This window comes from Pleurodeles waltl, chromosome 7 (genome assembly GCF_031143425.1).
Source record: "Pleurodeles waltl isolate 20211129_DDA chromosome 7, aPleWal1.hap1.20221129, whole genome shotgun sequence".
NCBI lineage: Eukaryota > Metazoa > Chordata > Amphibia > Caudata > Salamandridae > Pleurodeles > Pleurodeles waltl.
The window spans coordinates 56,113,989-56,139,662 of record NC_090446.1 but is presented as its reverse complement, the minus strand read 5'-3'; the positions used below and the strand labels follow the sequence as shown (position 1 = coordinate 56,139,662).

The 25,674-nt window shown below is 42.9% G+C and overlaps 1 protein-coding gene across 1 annotated transcript in view; it reads right to left on the bottom strand.

Moving 5' to 3' along the window:
* Positions 1 to 25,674, bottom strand: part of LOC138247178 (killer cell lectin-like receptor subfamily B member 1B allele A) — a 344,850-nt gene that overhangs the window by 197,143 nt on the left and 122,033 nt on the right. Inside the window, exon 4 of the mRNA XM_069201923.1 lies at positions 16,683 to 16,739. Coding sequence (XP_069058024.1) covers positions 16,683 to 16,739 — 57 coding nt within the window. The remainder of the gene's footprint in view (positions 1 to 16,682; positions 16,740 to 25,674) is intronic.

Genomic DNA, 25,674 nt, shown 5'->3' with positions numbered 1-25,674 from the left:
TATCCTTACAGTGTTCCCGCCTGGCAGCCCAGCATGAACACATATTGAAATGTTCCTACTAGTCAGCCTGGCAGGAGCATTGTTATACGCTCGGGGGGAACGTCACAACCATGGTGGTTGCGTCCTACCAGTGAGTTTGGCTGTTCTGTGTTGGGACCACCAAACTCATAATGAGGCTCTATATTTCAGTGGTGGCGTAAGTCCATCTTGTAATATTTATTCGACTCACAGGTAAGCTGTGTTTCATTTAATTTGAAGACCGCAACTGAGAAAGCGGAGCCCATGTCCAGTCTGCCTCTGGTGTGAACCAACATCTAAATAATACCTTCATAGCCATTCTCAACAGAGGAAGCGCGGAGCATAGAACCCTTGTAAAAAAATAATATATTACAGTGTATGAGAGCGAGAGTTCAGCTGTATTAAAGACAGTGTAAATAGATATAAACATCAATATGGTACACCAAGTACAATTTACGCCACATATGGTACAAAGGTCCGGCATCACACATATCCAACCAATGGTAGAACAACATCCTCCTATATAAAATAATGCCGGTAAGAACTTAAAGTAAAACCCCCCGGGAATAATGTTAAATTAAATTAAATTGCATTCTTTGAAATAGTTAAACATTTACATAAATATAACTTAAGGTTTAAAAAATGTAAAAATAATACACATTTCCTATTTAGTTATTAAATATTTGAATACCATTTTTTATTAAAATATAATTAGATTACTTTTAATAGGTCACTTTCAACACTTATTAATGCACATTTTTTACTTCACGAGGGAACTTATTTTTATTTTTCACTTCACCACAATAATTTCATTAAATTTAATATATTTACATTGAAGATTTCATTCAAAATTAAGTTAATAGTGTTGCAAATGTGTGTCTTTTGTTTTACATTGCAAATTAGCATGTACATTAAATGTATATTATTATTTAACATAAAAATAGTCTTACTATTTGTTCAGATGAAATAAACTGTCTTACTTTTCCCTATACCTTTCCACAGGGAGACTGCACAGTAGGGGTAGGGAAAACCATGTGGTACAATATTGGGCTAAGTAAAAAATAATTTACTTAACTTCAAAAAAATAGTAAGAGTATTTTTATATAAAATATTAATGTAAATTAATAATATGTTTGTTAAATGCAGAACAAAAGAAAAAATGCTACAGCACTGTTAACTTAATTTTGAATCAGGTATTTAAATAATTAGAATATATAAAATGTAATAATTTCAGAATTTGAAATTTAACAACTAAATTCCCACCTACAGTAATTCTTAATTGTGCTTTAATAATTATTAAAAGAGATGCATAGAAATAAATGAAAATAATTTAAATACGTTATTTACATATGCTAGAAATAAACAAGAACTATGTAGTACTTTGAGATTTTTTTTTTATTTGAACCATATTTATTTATATTTGCAACTATTATAAATAATGTAATTTAATTTAATATTACTTTCCATGAGGTTTTGTTTTAAGTCCCTTTATTTTCTATAGGAGTGTGGTGCTGCAGTGGATGGCCATATGTGGAGTTACACTTGTTACTGTTTCTTTTATAATGTACACTCTTGAAGTTGGCTCCACCTCCTTTTTCAGGGGAAAAGGTGTGTATGTCTACATTAGATCCACTCAGATTGTGTGAATACCCAAAAGTGGCAAAGTCACCCATAAGCAGAAGAGTAAATTATTTACCAATGTCATTTACCTTTGTGAATAGCCCTGTCAGTGTGTTTGAAGCTAGGGCTCCAGTTCCAAAGTCATCAACTCTGGCCATTGGGCCATATCTCCACTGATCTTTATATATCGCTTCATAATGTGCTTAAGCAGTGTTTAAGTGCTTCTGAAAAGACATTTCAACTACCCAATTTAATGGTACTCAGTTAACTGAGCTTGAAAGGATGGAAAGCTGATGGTGCTATTCTGGATTCAAATTTGTCAGTATATTATGTCATATTCGATTGCTATGTGCAAAGCTATTCAGCCAAAGTTGCCGCATGCACAGAAAAAACACAAAGCTTCTTGTCCTCCAGTTTCAAACATACTTTAACCTGGGGGTTCTTCAGACCACCAGTTTTCTTGAGGTTACATTTCCATGTCTCTAATGTGCTTTACGAATGCACAATTGAATTGCAAGACAACCTACAGCAATATTTCCACGTGCAAAATTCCAATATCACAAAGTTGTTTCAGTGAAAAGGAGATGCAGCATACACATTCAGGTAAACATATTGCCTGAGACACTTTCTGTGCCTCTCCTCGCCCTGCATGACATCAGTTTCGGGAAGGCATAGAAAGGCCCTAAGGCCCATATTTATAATTTTTTAGCGCCGCTTTTGCGTCATTTGTTGACGCAAAAAGCAGTGCAAGCTTACAAAATACAATTGAATTTTGCAAGTTTGCGCTGTTTTTGCGTAAAAAAATGGCGCAAATGCAGCGCTAAAAAAGTATAAATATGGGCCCAAGGGCCAGATGTAGAAAAGTTTTGCGAGCCACTAATGGCCCGATTCGCTATTTGCGACATCGCAAAATCCGAAATGGGATGCAAAAATCCCATTTCCGAAATGCAAATAGCGATGCGACCCATTACCGACTCAAAAATTGCGACCAGATTTTGCGACCCGCAAATAAGAAGTCGCAAATTGCGAGTCGCTAACCATATACAAAAGCCAGTCGCAAAAAGTCAATTTTGCACATCCAGATTATCACTGATTCAGAGCAGGTGGTAAACAGAACCAAAGTATAAAAGGAGACCCAGAAGGCATCTGGGTGACTCAAAATGGCTGAACTGTACGTGATAGCATTGAGGAGGAGAGTCCAGGCTGTCCAGCAGAGGAGGAGGAGGAGGAGGAGGAGGAGGCAGAGACAGGAGAGGATATACCGAACCAGGCAGACACTATTTCAACAAACTGAGGAGGAGATTTATGACAAATATAGACTAAGCAGTGCTGCAATCTTAGAATTAATTGAACTACTGAATCCTCAGCTTGAACGACAGACAATGCGCGGCAGCGCCATCCCTACACATGTGTAAATGCTATGCTCACTGCACCTCTTGGCCTCGGGTAGCTATCAGGGGGTGATTGCTGTGGCAGGTGGGGTATCCCAAAGTGTACTCTCACGATTCTTCAGATCTTTCCTAGATGCCATACTCACACACATGTCCAGATATATATACCTTCCTAGGAATGAGGCAGAAATTAACAGCACCAAGTTGGACTTTTACAGAATTGCCAACTTCCCCCATGTAATAGGGTGTGTGAACGGGACACATATACAAATTTGCCCTCCTGCAAATCTGGAATATGTGTTCTGCAACAGGAAATGTACCCACTCACTAAACATCCAGGTGGTATGTGACACCCATAATGTCATTACTGACACTGTAGCTAAATATCCAGGGAGTACACATGACTCATACATATTCAGGCACAGTGCGATACACCAACGCCTAGAACGTGGGGAGTTTGGAGACGGATATCTATTAGGTATTGCTGACTACACCCTGAAGCCATACATTCAGGTAACTGTGTAAACCATTCATGCCCTGCTAACATTGCTTATTTTTGTCAAACAGGTGACAGTGCATATGCCCTGAGACCATGGATACTCACCCCGTACCTAACACCTGGCAATCAGAACGAGAGGCGATATACCAGTGCACATCGGCGGACCAGAACTGTCATGGAGAGGACCTTTGGCTTGTTAAAGGCAAGATTCAGATGCCTCCACAAAAGTGGAGGTGCACTCCAGTATGCCCCAGAAACAGCATGCAAGATCGTTGCCGCCTGTGCCATCCTACACAACATTGCCACCAGACGTGGGCTACATCTCACCCCTCAAGACACAGACACGGAGGATGAGGAGCAAGAGCTACCACACCAACAGCCTGGGGATAGAAGCATCGCAAATGAGGGCAGACAGAGACAGAACCACATTGCAACCCAATACTTTGGCAGGTACGTGGCAACCGTCACCACACTCACTAATGTCAGGCACACATAGGCCAGTTGTGTAGTGAAACAAACAAACTATGTGAAAGAAAGAATATTGTTGTATGTCACAGTCTGGAATTGTCCATTTGCATCTAAGTCACATTAAAATCATGTGCCTTATTTACAGTACAGTCTGGAGGCTCACACCCTCCTCCTAGTGCGGCCACCATGGCTCATCCCTAGTGGGTCCCCTGACCCCTGCTGTGCACTGCTACCCCGTAGCACATGGGACTCGCTGGCAGACACACTACTAATGATCGACCCCTCCTCGCTGTCCTGAGGGATCTCCCCTGTGCCCCTTGCAGCCTGCCTGCTCTCCATAAGGTCCACCGCATGTCTGATGCAGCCAAGTCCTTGCGCCACATCCCCTGCGAAGTGCCCAAGTTCCACCTGGAGGCTGACTGTACGCCTTGACAGGCATGTTGTATTTGTGGCAAGACGCTCAATAGATGCTGCCAGTCGGTCAAAGCGTGTGGCAGTGTGGCGCTCCCTGCGCCTTACATGTGCTCTGTCTAACACAAGTTCAGTCACCAAATGTTGGATGGCCTGTGTTAAGTCCCCCAGATTTTGATTCATGCGGTTGAACTGACTGTCCACATTTGCCATCCCATGTGTTATTGTGGTCTGCAGTCTATTGAGGGTTCTGGTGATGGACCTTAAATGTCTGTTTTGCAGGCGCAGACCCTGAATGAGCGATGTCTCCAAGCCCACAAACTGTGCTTCCCCTACATCCTCCTGGGGCACCGACTGAACTCTGCGCCGGCGCCTGCACACTGGTCCAGCTGCTGGCTCTGTGCGCCTCTCTGTGGGGCTGGGCCCTGGTGTTATTTCTGCTGCCCCCATGTCCTGCGTTTGATCTTCAATGGACCCTGGTGGTGTTCTGCTGGGCCCTGCAATGTCACCGGCAGACTCCTGCAGTGGGTCTAGCCCATGTTCCTCTTCCTGCCTTATGTCGCTGCTCGGGGTGTCTTGTGGGAGACCTGTGGGACATCGGGGATACACTGCCAGTCTCGCACATCTGTTTTATGCCTCATAAAAAACATTTGCCTATATTTGAACTGTACTACATCGCCCATAATGCACTATTCTAGAGGTTGCTAGACTGGAATGGAGCTAGTCGGTGGTGTCTGCTGCTGTGTACTGGGATAGTGTGTATACTCCATTTGTGGGTGTGAAAGCATATCTCATGGTACTCACTTTTTGATGTCCCAGATACTGAACTGTCCAGATCTCCCATGCCCAGTACGGCCTCTGGCTCCAGTGTGTGCTCCACTATGCTTTCCAGGACTGTGGGTGGTGGGACGGTGAATGGGCCTCCTCCGGTGCCCCTCATCTCCCTCATGTGCTCCGCAACCCTCTCCTTGGTCCTGGAGCGCAGGTCATACCACCTTTTGCGGATTTCCTCAAGGGTGCAGTAGCTTACCCCTATGGCATTGATTTTCTCCTCTATCTGCTGCCATAATCTTTTCTTCTGAGTGTCTGGGACACTCATTGCTGCCTTTCCAAAAATGTCATCGTGGTGCAGGCAGCATTCTTCTGTAAGCACCTCCAACTCCTTGTCAGAAAATTTCATTTTCCTCCTTCTGCCAGCACTGCCTGTCTCCTCCATGGTTGCTGCAGCTCCTCTCCCCTGGGTGTGGCTCAGCAGTTTGAAATGAGTGTGGTCCTCCCTCCTCCCAGGTCTATTTGATGACTTCCTGGTTCTGATGTCATCACCAAGTGCCAGGTAGTGGGTTTACCAACTGTTGTGCTGCACCTGCAGGCAATTTGCGAGTCAGTCGCAATTTGCGAGACCCTTCTCGCAAATTGCAATCTCGCTTTTAGCTAGGTCACAATTTGCGACCTCGCTAAAAGCGAAGGTCGCAAATTGCGGTGCGACACCTCTGCGACTCGCAAATTGGTATTGCGAGTCTTTCTTACATTTAATTTTGCGAGTCGGAAATAGCGATTCGCATGGAGTTGCTATTTCCGAATCGCAACATTTTTCCTACCTACATCTAGCCCAAAGTACCAACATAAGTGATGCAGCAGTATCTCTAAGCATTTCTTTCACTTCTGGGAGGCATGGACAGATGAGGGAGCTTGCATAGCTTGCTCCCAACAAAGATGGTGGCATCCTCCTAGCTCTCTGATGAACAGCAGGAGAACTCTCTAATATGGAGGCGGTTTTCTTTGATACCGCTGGAGGGGCTGTAAATGAATTAAAAAGTCTTGAGACGGCTTCAGAATTACTCTGCCGCAGTAGTCCGTGCTTGCACATTTAATTGCAGCAGCCGCAAGTTTAAGAGGAGGGCTTTGGGTACCGGCAGATTTTTAGTTACAAATTAATCACATCGCAGACATTTAAACCTGATGTTTCTCCGCGCTTATAAGTGATTTCTTCTCCTTAGCTTCTTCTCTGATATCACTATAAGAATCACATTCCATTAAATAACTTTACGCCTGCAATTCAGCTCAATTTACATGTGCAGCAAGACATCTGTCAGGAAACAGTTTGTGCTTTTATTTTGGCTGCAACAGGGGCTTTACCTGTTATTTTTTCTAAATCACCTGTTAATTTATTCTCCTTTTGACCATCACAATTAGAGAAAGAGGACACTACTTGCTTGACCACTCAGAGTTCCTCCTCAACCACAGCCTCAGCTGGCGGCACTCCATTGCGTGCAACAGGAAAAGCTTTGACTAAAAGGTTAAAAAAAAGAGCCTCCTTCTCCTACTAAATCTACTTCTTCAGTTTCTATGGATCTAATTTTGAAAGCGATAAGGGCATAATGCCCCTGCATGGAGGAGACCAATGCAGAACAAAGTCTAGATGATAAGTTGTCTGAATTGGAGGCGAGGACAGTGCTAGCTGAGCAACACATTTCAAACCTCCCTACCACAATTCATACAGTCCCCCATCTTCAATCTCAGATTTCCTCTCCTCAAAAGCAGGTTGAAGATTTAGAAAACAGAAATCACTGGAATAATGTATATATTTATTGTTTGCCCGAAGGTACGTAGGGTTCTGATTCAATCTGAATTATTCAAACCTTCCTTCCTAAATTGTTACATATGCCTGAATCACCTCCTTTGAACATACAGTGTGCTCACAGACTTGACTATGTGTCTCACACAGCATCCACAAAAGACCTTGTGGTGTTGTACTTTATTTTCCTGAACACACAGAACTGCTTAAAGTTTTGTCAGCTGCTCAATCTAGGAAACACATTTTATGGACTGGCAATAGCTAGTACTTTTCCCAGGATTATGCTAAAATTATGGTGCACAGACGCAGAGAATTTCTTTCCTTGAGACCTGCACTCTGATACCTGGGAGCCAGCTTCAGTCTGTTTCACCCATGCCTGTTCAAGATCACCTGTGATAGCAAAACTTACACCTAGGAGGACCCTGTCCATTTAAGAATTTGTTTTCAGGAGAACAGTATGGAATTCATGGACACTTCCATATCTACCAAGACTTGAGCTGTATTCTGTTTAATTACTGTTGTAGCCTGTTATGCATTCTTGAGGCATCTTTTGTGCTCATTACACTTATGATGTTACATTAGTCTTTTCACTTCGCTTTAATATCTATTTATAAATTGTTCTATTATACTTACCTTACTCTTCTCTTTGGAGGTTTTTGTTGAGCAACATTATCCTGTGAATATCCTAGTACGTCTCTTTCATCATAAACCTTGTCCTCTTTGTAGACTTCCTGGCGCTCAGATGAGTCTTCTTCACTACCTTATTTTCTCTGTACATACTTCACTTCAATTTTAATTAGATATATTTGCCTCATCCTTCTTTCTCTCCTTTTTTGTCTTCTGTTGCTTCCATTTTGGTCCACCTTGCACGTTCTTCCTTCATGCTCAAATAACCTTTTTCAATTTTTTAGTCTATTGCATTAAAAATTGTATCCTGGAACGCCAAAGTCTTGCATTCACCAATTAAATTTCAGCGAGTTTTCACCCATTTATCACAATCTCAATACTGGTATTACTCATATCCAAGAAATACACCTTACTGAAGATGAATCTATAAAACTTGAAGAGAGGGTGGGTGGATAATGTTTTCTTTTCACCAGGTAAGGGTAAGAAAATGGTGTTGCCACGTTATGCAATAAATTGCCTAGTGTTCATTTAATCTCACAGGAATGTGACTCTGAGGGGTGATGGTTACTCACTTGTTTTTTGATTAACAGTGTCCCAGTTTGTATCTTTAATTTATATGGCCCCACTAGTCCTGATGGCCAGTTTGGGCTAATATCAGCCATACAATTTTAAAATGTCCTGATGACCATTTAATTGTTGCGGGAGATTGTAATCAGATTGTTGACCCTTTTATCAACAGTTTCTTCCTCTGCTTATGTACACCACAAATCTCAGAAATAGCTCATCCAAGCGATTTCACAGCTTGGCTCGATGCTTTGAAGACTTTCCAATACTACTTGTGTGAAAACGCATACTATTCTCCCACACATCACTCTCAATCAAGAATCTATTATACTAAATATATATATCTCACATTCGCTATCATAAAATGTACATTCTGCTGACATGGGCTCTATTTTAGTTTCAGACCATGACCCTCTATCTATTTATTTGGACATTTTACTCAACACTGCTAAATCTAATAGATACTTCTAGACACTTCTTTCACTTTAGCTTTCTCTTCTTTCTCTCATGATTTCTTTGAATTGAATCATACAGACGAACTTGATTTTCACTTCATTTGCGACGCTTACAAAGTCTCTGCTCGTGACTTTGGGCCAGATGTAGCAAGGCTTTTGCGCCCCGCAAACAGCGAAAATCACTGTTTGCGAGGCGCAAAACCCACATCGCGATGCCCATTCCCATTTTGCGAGTCGGTAACCTGGTGTTCCCATTCCTATTTGCGAGTCGCAGCGCGATGCAGAATTGCTTTGTGACCGCGAACGCGGTCGCAAAGCAATTAGCAGTTACCACCAGTGTCACACTGGTGGTAACCCATTCGCAAAAGGGAATGGCCTTGTAGTGGTCCTATGGACCACTGCCTGCTCTGAAAAAATTTAACTAAAGCGTTTAATTTTTCATTTTGTAATGCATCTCGTTCTCCTTTAGGGAAAACGGGCTGCATTACAAAAAAAAAACAGCTTTATTTAAAAGCAGTCACAGACATGGTGGTCTGCTGTCTCCAGCAGGCCACCATCCCTGTGAGTGCTGCGACTCGCCAGGGGGTCACAAATTGCAACCCACCTCATTAATATTAATGAGGTGGGCCTTTGCAACCCCCTTGCAACTCGCAGATGGTGTCAGGGACACCATCCTGCATCCGACATTGCGACTCGCAATTTGCAAGTCGCAATGCTGGAAATTCGTACATCTGCCCCTTTGTTACCAGATATGTTTCTACCAAGAAAAAAACTTTCTCTTAAAAAATACTGAACGCCTTCATCATATCAAACAATTGGAACATTCATATTACACCTATAAATATAAAGATTGCCTTCAAGATCATATTAATGACAAACTTCAGTCTAATAAATTCTTCACTGATGTCATGCCTTCCTTTCTTCTTAATCCAGTGGCAAGTATTATGGCGACCAGAACAAATCTGGAAAATTATTGGCAAATAATCTCAAAATTTTAAAAATAGGAATAAAATTGATTTATTACATAAAGATGAGGACATTTTAAAATAATTGGTACAATTGTACAAACAACTATACACCCCTGATCACACCCCGCTAACTCTGACATTAATAATTAAACCTTTAGATTTCACTGAACTAGAAAAGGATATTACTGTGTTTGAACTTCGTACTGCCTTTCCTTCTCTTAAATTGGACAAAGAGCTAGGACCCAGTAGTTTCACTGCTGAATTTTTCATATATTTCTCCAAATTACGCCTTCCTTAACTATCTCTTCTTATCACAACCTTCCTCCAGTCAGGGAAACCATAAGGCCTTCATCTGTCTCATTCCAAAGAAAGGCAAAGATTTTCATCAGTGCAAAAATTACAGTTCAGTTTCTCTTGTCAATATCAATTATAAAATATGTTCTAAAACTTTAGCTCTTTCTCTGAAATCCCTTTTATCTAAATTACTTGGAAAAGAAGTCTTGATTTGTCAAGGGGTATGACATAACTGACAACTGCAGTTTATTTTTTGACGTCCTTTCCCCAACAGTCACTCCATCCTTTAACAGCCTGGAAGCTGAGAAGGCCCTTGATTGCGGTATCTGGTCTTTTATTTTCCATACTTTAAAATGGTTTGGCTTGGGACCAAAATAATTTCCCTTATTTCTCTTCTTTATTCCCCCCCCCAAGTGGCCATTTTTGCTAATGGGCATGCTTCCTACTATTTCACTTTGGCTAGAGGTGTTCGCCAAGGATGTCCCTTTTCGTGTTTTCTCTTTAATCTGGCTCTTGAACCATTCCTCTCCAGAATTAGACACAATCTCATTATACATGGTTTCTTGTTGAATACCCCAAAAATTAAAATAGTAGTATATGGGGATGAAATAATTTTATTTATCGCCCAACCTATCATTTCACTTCCTCCCTGCTTCAAGAAGTCTACACCTATTCTCTCGTCTTAGAATGTAAACTAAATCATGACAAATAAATATTGTCCTTAAACAAATTCACTTTCAGATGTTGTTTTTCAGCAACTAACTCTTCCTGGAACACATACAAACTTAAATACTTGCTGAAAAACTCAATTTCTCTTAAAATAATTAACCTGGTCAGTCGCTGGCATCCTTTAACTTTTTCCTAGTGGAGTCGTTTAGATACCATTAAAATGATGATAGTACCTATGGTTCTCTATACTATTTCTAACATTTCCCTCCTTTCTATTCTTCTAAAATATTTTAAACAAATCAATTCCACCCTTTCATCTTTCTTATGGAATAGAAAGTAATCTCATATCTCTCTAAGAAAATAAAAATGTCTTAAATCAGATGGTAGTGTTAATCTCCCTGATTTCCAGAATTATCATTCAGCCTTCATATTGAGACAATCTGTTCACTGGATCCAAGAGTCCAATTGCTACTCTCCTTTATGGGGTCATTTGAAGAAACAATGTCTCTCTCCATTAATATTTGGCCTCTACTCCCTTGTTTTTAAACACTTTTGCTCTCTGTTAAAACCTTTGAAACTATATGATCTTATTGATGTTCCCTCCTTCCTTAACACTCCCATTTGGTACAATACATCAATATTGTCCAATAATATATCAATTTTTTTGAAAACCTGGCGAAACTCTGGACTAATCTGGAACAACTAACTTTTTATTAATGATTCTTGTCTTACTTTTTCTAAGGCTCAATCTCTTCTTTCATTTTCCATAATCTTTTCCGCATTTACAATCCATTATATTAGATGTCCTTACCACCTTTACCTTCATCTCAGTACAACCTTCCACACCTTCTTCTGTTCTGGGCAATCTTTTACAGAATAATCCTAAAGCATCTGCCATATATAGTGCCTTATGCCAACCCTCTACAGATAGATCTAAATCAGATATTGAGCAGCATTGGAGAATGATTTAGGAACAGATTGGACTGTTTCCTTTTGGAGAGAAATTTGGCCAAAAATACAATCTTCCTCGTGTGCAACCAACACCACTCAAACTATATTCTATGTCTACAATAGGCTTCTCTTTTCTCCTGGTTCTTTGCATCGCATTCATCCAGAAAAACCTGATAGTTGTTGGTCATGTCAATCACATGTACAACACATGCTTTTCACTTGTACATTTGTACATTCTTTCTGGACACACGTATGGAGTCAAATCAATGCCATCGTTAACACCTCTGTACCCTTATCATCCACTAACATCTTCCTAGGTAGTTTATCTACCCATTGGGAACATGTTTCATCTCACATAAAAATCATTGTCCTTCTATTAGCAGTCACATATCAACACCTCACCAAACATTGGAAGGATTTTTCTAAACTGTCTATCCAAGCCTGGTGGCATGTGGTTTGTTACAATCACAGACTCAATACAGCATACAGTCACCCTGTTTCACTTGCTAACAAATATTCTATTTTATGGAGTCCCATTATACATTTTATAGATAGTAATGCTTAATCTTAGCTTCATCATCATCCCATTAGAGATGAGGGTTTTTAAGCCACCTTGAAATTTTCTTTTTGCTTTCACAGCTAGTGTAACAATTGTCATAACCTTACATTGTTTTAACTAGTTATGAGCATGTATTTTATTATTGTTATATTTCTCTCACATTGATCTTGTATATTTAAATTCCAATATTGTACTGTTATTCATTTTCTCTCACTCTTCCCCCCTTCATTTTTAACTTCTGTATTTATTTTAATGCATTAATATATTGATATTTGTTTCAACCTAATAAATTTCTTCTAAACTGAAAAAAACTATAGATGGTTATAACACTGGGGGTGGTAGAAATGCTCTTGGCACACTCTGCGTTCATGGATCCGTTTCCTTCAGGCCAGGATAGGCACAAGCATGCACAACTATAGGAGTTGGAGGAGCTCAGAATGCAGTTTCATATTGGGGAAAAAGCAAGGAGAAAGCAATGAAACAAGGGAAAGGCAAGGAGAAGGTACTCAAAAAATGGGGGAAAAGCAAGGAAAAGCAGTGAGAATGAGGGAAGAGCAAGGAGAAGGCACTCAAAAATAACTGGGGACAAAGCAAGGAGAAAGCAGTGAAAAAGAGGGAAAAGCATGAAGGCACTCAAAAAATGGGAAAAAAGCAAGGAGAAAGCAGTCAAAAAGAGGGAAAAACAAGGAGAAGAAACTCAAAAAGGGGAAAAAAGCAAGGAGAAGCAGCGAAAATGATGAAAGAGGAAGGAGAAGGGGCCCAGGAAAAGCAAGGAGAAAGCAGTGAAAATAAGGAAAAAGCAAGGAGAAGGAACTCAAAAAATGGGGGAAAACCAAAAGGAAAGCAGAATGAGGGAAAAGCAAGGAGAAGGCACTCAAAATATGGGTAAAAATCAAGGAGAAAGCTGTGAAAATGAGGGAACAGCAAGGAGAAAACACTCAAAATCCAGGGAAAAGCAAGAAGAAAGCACTCTAAATCCTGGAGGAAAAAAGCAAGGAATAGACAGAAGCAAAAACAATGCAACAGCACTGGGAGCACTGGGACCTGCCCCTTAGACTAAGCTTTGCTGTTATCTCAATCTGTCCAGTAAGCTGGGTGAGACACAATGTTTACAGTTTCCGCAGCAGTAGTGCAACACCAGCATGACAGCTGAGCATGGAAAGATGGTTGCCCTTTATTAAAGTGAGACCTCAAAAGGCAGCTAGATCAGGTATGGAATATTGTTATATCTGTCAGCCTTTTGTGTGGTTGTCCCCCAAACATGCTGCCTTGTCCCCTCCTGTTTGCGGAAATTTGTTTTGTTGAGCTTAGGACTCTGTTTACTTGACCACTGCTAACTAATGTTGAAGTGCTTGTGCTAACTGATTAAAAGACTTGATAAAATTGGCTTACACCCAATAGGCACATTTAATATACTTACAAGTTCCTATAAGGGTGGTACTACAAATAACCAGGGTCTGTAAATTAGATGCCTGCAGCACTTTTTTGTGCCATCCACTTAAGCAGCCCTACAAAACATGTCTCAGACCTGTTATTGCAGCCTGTGAGCAGTTTTAAACTGCCAATTCAACATTTGCTTTGGAACAGGTAGAAATGTCCTTTTTGGTCTTTAATAAATTACAGTTTAAAATGCTCTTAAATGGTACAGTCAGGTTTCAAGTCACAGTTCTAAAAATGGCACTTTTAAGTTCACATTTTCTTGCCCTAACTATTTGATTCCTGCAATTTATGTCCTGGGTCACATGACTAGGTGTAGTTGGCAGTTGGCCTTTGTATATTCCTTCTAGACAGTGAGACAAAGAGCGCCTAAGGGCCCGATTATGAGTTTGGCAGATGGGAACACCCTTCCACCAAACTCCAGACGGAGTTATTGCCACTGTGCTGGCTACCACCCCGCCAGCCCCATTTAGACTTTCCCACAGGGCTGGCTGGGAGAAACCAAGGTTTCTGCTAGTCAGCCCAGCGGGAAAGTGGATGCAGCATTGTTGCTAGCTTGTTATTGAACTGGCAGCAATGCTGCCACCCACAGGTGGCACCAGCACCTTTGTAATGGGCACTGTCTGCACAGCAGACAGTGCGCATTACGAGGGTGCTGGGCAGGGGGACCCGTGCAATGCCCATGCCATGGCAGAGGGATGCCCTGCTGCATGAGCCTGCCTTGCTCCTTGATCCCATAAATACCAGAGTGACTCCAAGGGCAAGTTAGCTGGCCTCCTGTTCTGAGCTACAGGGACACAAAAAGCTCCAGCGACATGAACCCTGCACGTGGATCCTGCTTGAAGTGGGTCCTGCCCTCCAGGTTGTGTCCATGCTGTCCTGGACCCTTGGAAGTGGTGCTAAAGGTACCCAAACAGCCAAAAACCTATAACTAAAAGGAGGTCTGGGAACTGACAGGAAACAGGGGCCCACCTGCTTTCTGATACGCCGGTCGCCCTGACTTTGCAGTAGCTCCCGCTACCTTCTTTTCCACAGCAGCAAATCAAATCCTGTTCAGCGTCTCCTTTCTGGAAGGGTATTTGGCCTCATGGAGCCTTCCTCAGCTACAACCTGCAGCTTCATTCCCCTGGAGTTTTTTGACTTTAGAAAAACATGACAAACTCTGGACATAGAAATCTTCACCGCAATCTCGTCCGGCTGCTCCCCATGATGACGCCTCCTACTCAGACACCGCTGACTGCTTTGCCCTTATCTTTTCAGGTATTTTTCTTCAAAAGTTCTTCTAAGTCTGAAGGTAAGAGAAGACCAAGCCCAGTCCACCTCGTGTATCTGAATCATGCTCAATCCCAGGCGGCCATAACTTTTTACTTGTGGAACTAGATGCCTGAGGTTGGTGCTTTGATCTTTTTAGAAGTTAGTTTCTAATAAAAACTTGAAAAATCATAACTGGTATAGGATTTTTCTGGTGTTGTGTTTTCACTGGATTACTGTTTGTGTGCAGCATAAATACTTAACACAGTGCATCAAACTAAGCCTCACTGTTTTTTACCAAGCTACATGAGGGTTAAACACAAGTTAATTTAGTGACTTTTGTGGTTCACACTGACAATGATTGTAGTTGTAGCTTGAGAAGGGTTGTCACCCCATCAATCAAAACCCAATTTCTAACACTCTGTCCTTTAGCTGAGATAGGGAGGGACCTCCCAAACATTTGGTGAGAAGACCCAATCCTCACAAAGGATGGTCTGTGTCACTTACAAATAATTTAACATGACAGAAGGCTATGCAAGGCTTTCTGCGTAAGAGAGATTTCCTGCAATGCACACACTCACTGTCTTACATGAGTGGAGGAGATAAAAGCTGCTAATACCTCAGGAGGAAGTGTCAAGTGCCATGGTCTCTAACGTCTTGGTATTACTCTTGACAGACAAACATACACACACCACACATCAATCCCACACACATACACACAGCAACTCCCACCTCCCCAGGCTGTGGCCATAAAGGGTCTGCAGAGGAAGGTCTGAAAAAAAGAAGCAAAAGAAGTTGAGAGCGCAGCACAAGGCAATGAAAGACGAAAGGCGTAATGGACTTGCAAAGGTAGGAACACCAGTGAAATCCCTGGACAAACCACAAGCTGAAAGGCAGCAAACACAGACCTCTTGAAAAGCATAGAGAAACACATAGCCTGCTATATGTTGAGAGGAAAATGCTGCATCTATTTGCTCTCGCTCCACCCCCGGATCGGAACCCCAAGCAGTGGGTACCCTTAAACACAGTCCCAAAACACAGATGCTTAAACCCATAGTAAAAGTAGCTAAGAAGACCATAGAAACTGCCTTTATCCCTCACTCACACACATTTAACAACACTGTGCTCTTGCTCTAATGGCACAGAATTTCCACTAGGAACCCAACCACCACAACCCCAGTCCCAGCAGCATTACAAAGACAGATTAGCACCCCACTTCTATGAAAACAATCAAGGCTCACAGCAGGCTGGGATATTCAGTCCCAATAAGAAGGAAAACTTGATTGTATCATCTAAAGTGACCACTGAGATCACCAAGCATTTTTTACTTGCTTTATTTTCTATACTTGGTGTTAGATAAAGACAGTGCTGGGTTCAAACACCTTTTACCACTGTATTATAAAAACCGGATTTCAGCATTGGTAATTTGTGGCAAGAACATTTGTGCATATTTGTTGTGGTGGTGATGTATTTTGTTGGTTTTTGTTCCACTACAGTTTCTCTGCCGAACCCTCAAAGAATGGGCTGTGATACAAGTAGAGGTGGGTTGGGTGTCAGCAGCAGAAAGCATTGTAAATGTTGCACCATCACGGAGTGTCGTACATGCTGCTGCACTGTTTCCCAAACCTCACCTCTTGAACCACACACAGCAAATGGATTTCTGGGGGAATGGTGTGTGGTCTACATGATGATGGCTAAAGATGAACTTTTATGCAGCAAAGGAGTTTTGGTTAGAAAAGTCCCTGTCTCTTGATTTGCTAATGTCTATAATTATGCACTAGCCTAATGAGCAGTATTTCTATATCTTGGTGGTGCAGGCATCAAGGCCATATTCCCAGCTGTTACTGGATACTGCACCCATTAAATGAGCATCAAACTTTTTAAATCAATTAGACAGTCAAACAAATAACATTAAAAAAAGTTACCTGATGAGTTGTTCCATTTGCATTCAACTGCAGAGCTCTTCTGGTGTGACCTAAAGACTGTTTTAACAGAAGAATAGAGTTAGAGGAAACAGGAAAAAATAGAGTATAAAGTAATTTTGTATGTGGCAAGCTGGTAAAAATATAGTTTATTCAGAAAAAAACTGAGAAATTCTCCTAACAAAATTGGGCAGACATTCAGGTTAGAATTTAAAATTGAAAAAAGGTGTGTGGCTCATTCATTAACACATTTCGGAGTCCAGTAAATAGTAATGTATAAGTACTGTTTTACAAATTCTGCTCTCAGAAGTCCTTTGTACTTTTACAATCTTTGTGAATTGACCCCCATACACTTAAAATGGGTATACACAGTGAATATTCAAACAACATTCATGCATCTTTAGTACAAATAAAAAGGATGTGCCTTTCTTTTCTCTTTTACTATACCATATTAGCAAAAGTGAAAAGCCTGCACATCCCTTTCTATCGGTCCTAAATATATATGAACATTGGCAGGATAATTACATTGCATAGCCATTTTAGATGTTTTGGGACCTATCCACAAAGGTATGTTAAAGTACACAAAAAAGTACTACTTTACATCTTCTAAAATGATTTTGTGAATAGGTTCTACAGATATTTATTTTTGAAAGACTGTACAGCCATTACTCCGTAAATGCAGAGCTCTTGATCTTACACATTATGTCACGGACAACAATAAAACAAAATCATAAATGGAAGCACTAGTGAACACATGGATTACAATACCATTGACATGATAAAGTGAATTGTGAAGAAGGTCAACACCCACCAGCAAAGATTCTAATATGCTTGGCCTTTGGCTATTCCAGGTACATTCCTAGCACAGGTCTGGCTCTCGGTCACACATTGAGCACTCGAGAGTTCATGACCACAAAGCAAACGTGGATGTATCTTAGGTTACAGCCAGCAGAACTATAGGCAATGAGCCTGGGGCTGAGCCAGACCTTTTGTGCTGCATCCATTCCCCTAGCCCCTACTGTGCTCAATGTTTGGTTATGGTCAGGATATTTGAAACAGGTGCTGGCCTTGGGACAAGCCCTGTCCTCAGAACTATTTCCCCTAGCATCTAACAAGCTGAACCACGCAACAAATATATATTGCTCAGAACTAAAAAAATGTGCAAGGTAAATATTCAATTTACTATTGATTAAGCACCATGCCTGCATGCTATCAACAACAAAGTAATGAACAGGTGCTAATAGACAATGACAAATGTTTGTTATGGGGTAGTTATAGTTTATTTTGCTCAAAACACTTAACATATTCTTAACTAAACCTAGGAAGTGTGGACGTTAAAGGAAACACAGTTAACATGAAAGTATTGTTGCAACTTAACACGGAACCCCTGAAAATGGTTGCTGTGGTTAGCTATGCAAATGACAACTTGCACCCTCACCAAGAATAACATTCCTTCTCCCTGTATTATCTCACAACATATATGTATAGAGCAAAGGTTAAAGGGATGCTTTAGTAAGGTGAAAATGTCAGCTTAAATATACAATTTTAATTTAACAAAGCCACTTAAATTCACCAGTTATGGTTATCTCAACTAACTCTAACTCCTACCCTAAAGTAACTATAACTCGCGCCTCCACCATGCACAGTGTTAACATTAATGATATTTCAGATGCTGCACTGGATATCAGTGATGTCCATGATGCCATGGAAAATCATATGAGAGATACAATATGTGAGACAACCAGCAGTGCATGGCGAGAGTTATAATTACTCCCCTCTGCTGCTGCTGAACCTTTGCTGCACATGTCCAATGGCCGTGCGTGGCATCAGGTTGGGTGCAGAGACTAGACTCAAGAAGGCTCAGGGAGGAGAGTCACACACCCCCTGCCAATGAAATAACATTTGGCAATCTCCTTACCCCTGGGCCCTGCCCCACCCTGGGGTGCTTATTTTATACAGCGCACAAGGCCACCATTTTTTTTAAAACAGTGCCAGATATATGTGGATCCTCTACGTATCCACTGCACTGATTAAAAAGAAATGATAATATGCTTTTGGCCTATATCTCCCCCACAAGACTTAGGGAGGCAGGGTGTCCTTGCCCTGTCCCACCATATTTTTTTTTATTTTTTTTTGTACAGGGCGGGATTCTGAGTCCTGAGTCCTAAAATGGCTGCTGACACATCTTTGTTGTTGTGGCATCAGCCAAACAGTGTGAAATATACAACAATGTTTAACCTTATTTTCTTTAAAACTACTGCTCCATCATGTAGATCTGGCTAAATCTGCCTGAAGCTTCTGAGTACTGTGGAGTATTTTAGAAGGGAAATAAACATTAAAGGATATTAGTTTATTTTATTTCAGATTGTTGGTGCATGAACTGAAGGACAATTGACAACAGCGTTTTTGATGGTAGAGTTCATGGATTTTCCGGTGTGTCTGAACTGCTTATATATCAATAGCACACCGTTTCAAGGGTTCCAGCACTGGGGATTCATAAAAAGTAAAACTACAGATCCTTTATACATCAGTACACCAAGATTCTTGAAAGCATATGGACTTTAGAGGGGGCTGTATTCTATTATACAAATTGTAATAAAGAGTTTCTAGGAGATACGATAGAGTGTCAAAGGTTATCACTGTTAGATTGTTTAGGGCTCCTGCTTTGGTAAAGAGCACAACAATTTGTTAGTCCAAGCCCCTTCCATGCTGGCTCTCTTATGATGATTTGGGATTTGTGTTGTTTACTATTAAGCAGCTTGTCCTTTTACCATTCTAGTGTAACTAACAAATTCTCTATATCATTAGATTTTGGAATAAAGGAGCCAAACAAGGATTATGTGTAATAGAAGCTAATTTTGTTGAGAAAGTTAAAATATTCAGTCTCTCGATGGACGTCAATGCGAAGGTCCAGTAATGAGCATCTGCAATGCCCATCAGGATCCCCACGCTACAGTCAACCACCCACAGCACCCGGCCTGTCTTTGCCTAACAGCAACGACCCTCCGCAATGCTATCCCTGCTCCTCGTGGCTCCCTCCACTATGAACTGGACTCTTTGCACCAGAATTTGAGAAGTTAACTTTTTCAGTGGGACTAACCTGGTCCATGTAGCTACCCAGCGCTCTGCTGTGGTCTACCTGAACTTGTGACTTTAACCCAGACTTGCGTGACTAGATAACCAAGAGAGGGAATCTGTGCTTTTAGGCACAATATTTACATAAAGTCAATAAAATTACATATCTCCGGTTGTACTGATTGGATTGTTGTTGTTTTGGTATCAAATAATTTATTAAACGCTACTCTGTTTTTCTAAACTAGAGTGTGGAATTTTTATTGTGTTGTGTTTTCACGTTATTAGTGTTTGTGTGGTGCCTAAATGCTTTACATATTGCCTCTAAGTTAAGCCTGACTGCTTTGTGACAAGTTGACGAGGATTAAGCACAGGTAAATTTAGTGACTTTTGTGGCACACCCCTACAAGGATTATGGCTCATATCCCCTCAAACAACAGCCCAATTTTCCACAGGTTGCTACTGTCATACTGACCTACTGTGGCTTCATAATGGTGCCCTGGGCCTAGCTGCAAGTGACCTAGCCACCGTTCACTGTCCACTTAGTCAATTAAAGCCACAACTGTGGCTCAGGGAGATAAGAGGTGTGCTGCCTAAGCATCATATGCAGTGCCCCCTGTATACATTACATCTTGATGGAAATGGGTGGGCAGTGCACATGCTGCAAGGTTCATTTGTAGCCACAGTGAAACAGTGAAACATAAGAAAATGAAGGTACAAGCACCAATCCATATGCTTCAGGGTACAGCGGCAAGTGCCTGTCTGCTCAGTTTCAACACGGCTGCTGATAGGGGACTAATTTTTGTTAATTACAAGGTGAATGCTCATCACGAAATAGTAAGCCAGTTTCAATTGTTGTTTCATGATTTAGGAAGTTAAAGACTATGGGGGTTATTACAACTTTGGAGGAGGTGTTAATCCGTCCCAAAAGTGACGGTAAAGTGACAGATATACCACCAGCCGTATTAGGAGTTCCATAGGATATAATGGACTCATAATACGGCTGGTGGTATATCCGTCACTTTACCATCACTTTTGGGACGGATTAACACCTCCTCCAAAGTTGTAAAAACCCCCTATGTAAATAAAGCTGCATATTAATGAGTGTGCTCATGCTATTGCTTAGAGACATAGACAAGTTACTTTTCATTTACAAGAACCTTTTGAAAAAGAACTTGAACCGTTACTTAAGCATGATATTATTGAGCCTTCCACTGGTCCAACACCATAGGCAAGGAAGGAGCTGTGCTCGTATGTGCTGACATGCGCTAGGCAAATAAAGCAATTGAGTGAGAATGACATTCAGGACCGCATGTTGCTGACAGGATAACGCTATTGAATGGTTCCACGGTGTTCCCTCGACTTGACTTGAATAAACATTATCATCAGTTGGAACTTGAAGAAATCTGCAGATACTTTACAACCTTTTCTACACATGTTGGTTTGTTTAGATATATGAGACTTAGGCCCTCATTACGTCCCTGGCTGACGGCGGTATTTTGGAGAAAGGTACTGCTTTACAGGCTGGTGGTCCCCAAAATATAACGCATCCGCCTGGGCAGTAACAGCCTCCGGGTTGGAGACTTCGGTGTCCAGCCAGGCGGCCGTCACACTCTTACCCTCTGGATTATGACCCCGCCTACCGCCATGGTTTACGTGCAATCTCACCACCATGAAAACCATGGCAGTAGGCACTATCAGTGCCAGGGAATTCCTTCCCTAACACTGATAGGGGTCTCTCCCACCGCCCTCTCCAGAGTCCTCCCAAGAGCCCTCCCCCACCCTTCCTCTCCCTCTCCGACCCCCCCGACATACATGCAAATTCACGCACAGACATATACGCACACTCACACCCATTCATGCACACACACATTCTAAACGCCCCACACACACATGCATGCACACACAGTCACCCACCCCCACACACACACACAAAACACCCCCCACTCCCCTCCCCTGTCAGAGCACCCGACTTACCTGCTTGCAGTGGGTCCTCCAGCAGGTGACGGGACGCAGCGCAGCTGCCAGCAGCAGCGTCCGCCAGCGGAACACCGCCAGGCCGTATCATGTGTCATGAAACAGTCGGCTGTGGTCTACTGGTGTGGCGCTGCTGCTGGCAGCAGCGCCACCTTACCGCCATCTGCAGCAATGATCGTAGCAGGAATTCTGCCAGCCTTCTGGCGGAATTCCGGCTACGGTCATAATATGGTGGATGGTCGGTAACCACGGCGACGGTCTTTTGGGGGCCGTTGCTGTGGCGGTAGGCGGCATTTACTGCCAGTGTCATAATGAGGGCCTTAGTTTGGGTGTGTCATCAGCTGTAGAACTTTTTCAAGATGTCATTAGACGTGTCATACAACCTACGGCAAATGCATTCAAGTATAGCGATGACATATTCGTTTTCAGAGTTACACAGAAAGAACACTACGCAACTATGTGAAAGTAATGTCAAATAAACTTTATTCAATTTTACAATAAACACAGAAAAGCATGTGTACACAAGATGCATATACATTTAAAGAGACATACATATTATCTAAAGTGCAAATAATGCTACGGGATAAAAATTATCATCATATAACAAGGTCAAATGTTCAAACGTTTCCACTAGCTGATCACAGATGCTAAATAAGAAGATATAACACAGAACATAAGGGGGGTGGGCAGTGACTGTGAAAACAATTATGCAGGATGACATTGGACAAATTTGTATTCACGTGGACATGGTAATAAAATACGCTTCCTCAAGGCAGTATAAATCTTACAAAATATAACAACATGCGTTGTACTTTGATCCGGCACATTGTGACAAGGGCATTTGACAAGTGTCATGGACTAATAATTAACAGTGGGAAAAGTTTCAAAGGGTGAAAAACATCCAGCCTAAATCGTGTTAAAGGAAATCTATGTCTAACACTGCACATAATTAAGATATGACTGTATATCATAGGTTACCAGCATCATTTAATTGCTGAGGACACTGGGTTTAGTAAGCTCTGTGATCAACCTCAGGTCCTCAAACATAGAAAGACAAGCCTATTTCAAAATGTTTCTACTACTTGACATCAATCTTTCAGGAGAGTTAAAGTACTCTGGGTGTCCCAATTCGTTACAAAGAGTTTTAGCAAAATTCAGCCAAGGGATGGTAGAAAAGAGAATAGTTTAAAACAGTCCAAAATGATCTCCCGATTACAAGTAGTGGCCTCTTTTATTGAAGAGGAGAACTGGCTGAGATCTAGCAGCATCAATTAAAAAGGGGGCACAGAGTGGCAGATGAATGAGGAGCAGCTCTGGGGCACTGACAAGAGGTTCCTGAGGGACGAATTTTCCACAGTTTGAAGAGGTTGGCAGCTGCTGTACCACCAGATGCCAGGCCCATATAATACAATCAATAAGCATTTGGCTTTATAAATGGTTAGCATAGAGGTGTTGTGGCTGTCAAAAGATATAGGGGGTCATTCCAACATTGGCGGTAAAAAGCTCATACCGCTGTCAGAAGACCGCCAACATACCGCCGCAGCCGCGGTAAACCGCCACGGTCATTCTGACCCACAACACGCAATCCACCAAAATACAGACACCCACAAAAGTCCGCCACACCAAAGGCCAGCGAGAAAATGGCGATAACCAAACCGACACCGTCACGCCAACAAATACGCCCACACTATCACGAAACACGAATCCACGCAGCGGTCTTTCAAACGCGGTATTCCATTGGCGGTACACACCGCCGCGCTCAAAATACACACACACATCTACAAAACACAGCCACATTGGACAATTCAAAATACACACACCTGATACACATACAAACACCATTCCCACACACCCAAATAAATATAAAACACACACCCACATCACCCTCAAACCCCCACTCCTAGAGAATCGGGACCAAGCACAGGGAAATAGAGAACCGAGCACCCAGACGCGCATATTACCATCACCCAGCAATATTACCACGCACTTTACACAACACACCAATACACATCACCACACTTAGCACCACACAATCCACCCCACACATCACCTACACCACCCCATGGCACCGCAAAGACACCCCAGGTTTTCTGAGGATGAACTCAGGGTCATGGTGGAGGAAATCGTACGGGTAGAGCCACAGCTATTCGGAACACAGGTGCAGCAGACGTCCATTGCCAGGAAGATGGAGCTATGGAGCAGAATAGTCGACAGGGTCAACGCTGTGGGACAGCACCCAAGAAATAGGGATGGCATCAGGAAGCGGTGGAACGACCTACGGGGGAAGGTGCGTTCAACGGTCTCCAGGCACAACATTGCGGTTCAGCGGACTGGCGGCGGACCCCCACCTCCTCCCCCAGAATTAACAACATGGGAGGAGCAGGTCTTGGCGATCCTGCATCCTGAGGGCCTCGCAGGAGTATCTGGAGGAATGGACTCTGGTAAGTCTCATCTTCACTACTTCATCCCCCCCACCCCACCAGCATGCCAACTCATACCCCCACCCTCACCCTCACCCCCATCACTCCTACTCCTTGCAAATGTCTCACCATCACAACCCACCCATCCTAACACCAAGCCCTGCATGCGACCACAAAGCATGGACACCCATCACCAAAGCATGCCCACTGCACATACCCACCCCCCCCAACCACCGTCACAAAAGCCCCCACACAGGAATGCAACCACTGGGGTACACGGGCACCCACCCATTGCACACCATGGCACACACAGAAGCAATAACCATACTTTTATACCCCTGCAGGACCCGAACGCCACGTCACCGCGCAGGAGGGTCCACAAATTTCCACTCCACCCCCAGAAGAGGCCCACAGTGATGACAGCAGCTCTGTCGACCTGGATCTAGATGACCAGCCCGGCCCATCGGGGACCTCGGGACAGTCGGTTCCCCTCAGACAGCCACAGGCCACAGCAGACCTTCCCCCCTCTGGGAACACCAGCACAGCACCCACCCAGCGGGCCCATACCTCTGTCCCCAGGACACGTCAATCAGCGGTGTGTCCACCACTACAGGGCACCCGGGTTAACCCACCACCCCAACAACAACAGGGACCTGGGGGCAGTGGTAGTGGGCACACGGTCCAGGGGACAGAGGCCCAGGAAACAGGGGAACTCGGAGGGCTGCTGTGCGACAGGGGGGGGACAGGCCCAGGGAACCCACTCTCCGCGAGGCCCTCTCCTCCATCATGGGAGCCTACCATCATTCCCAGGAGACGATGGCGAAGGTACTGGCCAGGTTTCAGGAGACCAAGCTCCTGCAGGAGGACCAGTATTTGGGGTTCAGGGATGAACTACGAACCATCAGTTCCGCCCTGGGCTCCATTGTAGGGGTTCTGAATCTGGTAGTCACCACATTGCGGGACACTGTGGCACCACAAAGGGCCCCTGACACTAGCATGGACCAAGAACTGCCTACCACCTCTGCCGGCGTTAGTGGACAGGAGGCCCCGCCACAGGACCAACAGGCCACCAGCACCCCACCCCCTGCAGAAGGAGAACCACCCCGCAAGCGGTCCCTGAGATCCAGGAAGAAGACAGAGTAAGATACCAAGACCCCCGCCAGGAAAGGATACCTCCCTGATTGTCATCCCACTGTCCCACATTGTCACCCTGTCCATCCTTAAACTGCCCCTGCTCCACTTTCCACAGGCATTTGGACAATGCACCTGTGATACTAATAGTCTGGACTCTGCCATGGACATTCCTCCACCATCACCCCTCACCGATTTGCAACCACCCACCAATATAGAGCACTGTAATAAACACAGTTATTGCACAAAACAATCAGGAGTCTGGCTGTGATTTTGAACAAATGTATTAGACATTACCGTGCCAAAATGCTTATTTACATTGTGATGCCAACATACCAATGTCACACAGCTGTAGTCCATGGGGAAACAAAGCAGATGTCACACAGTGGGGCCCA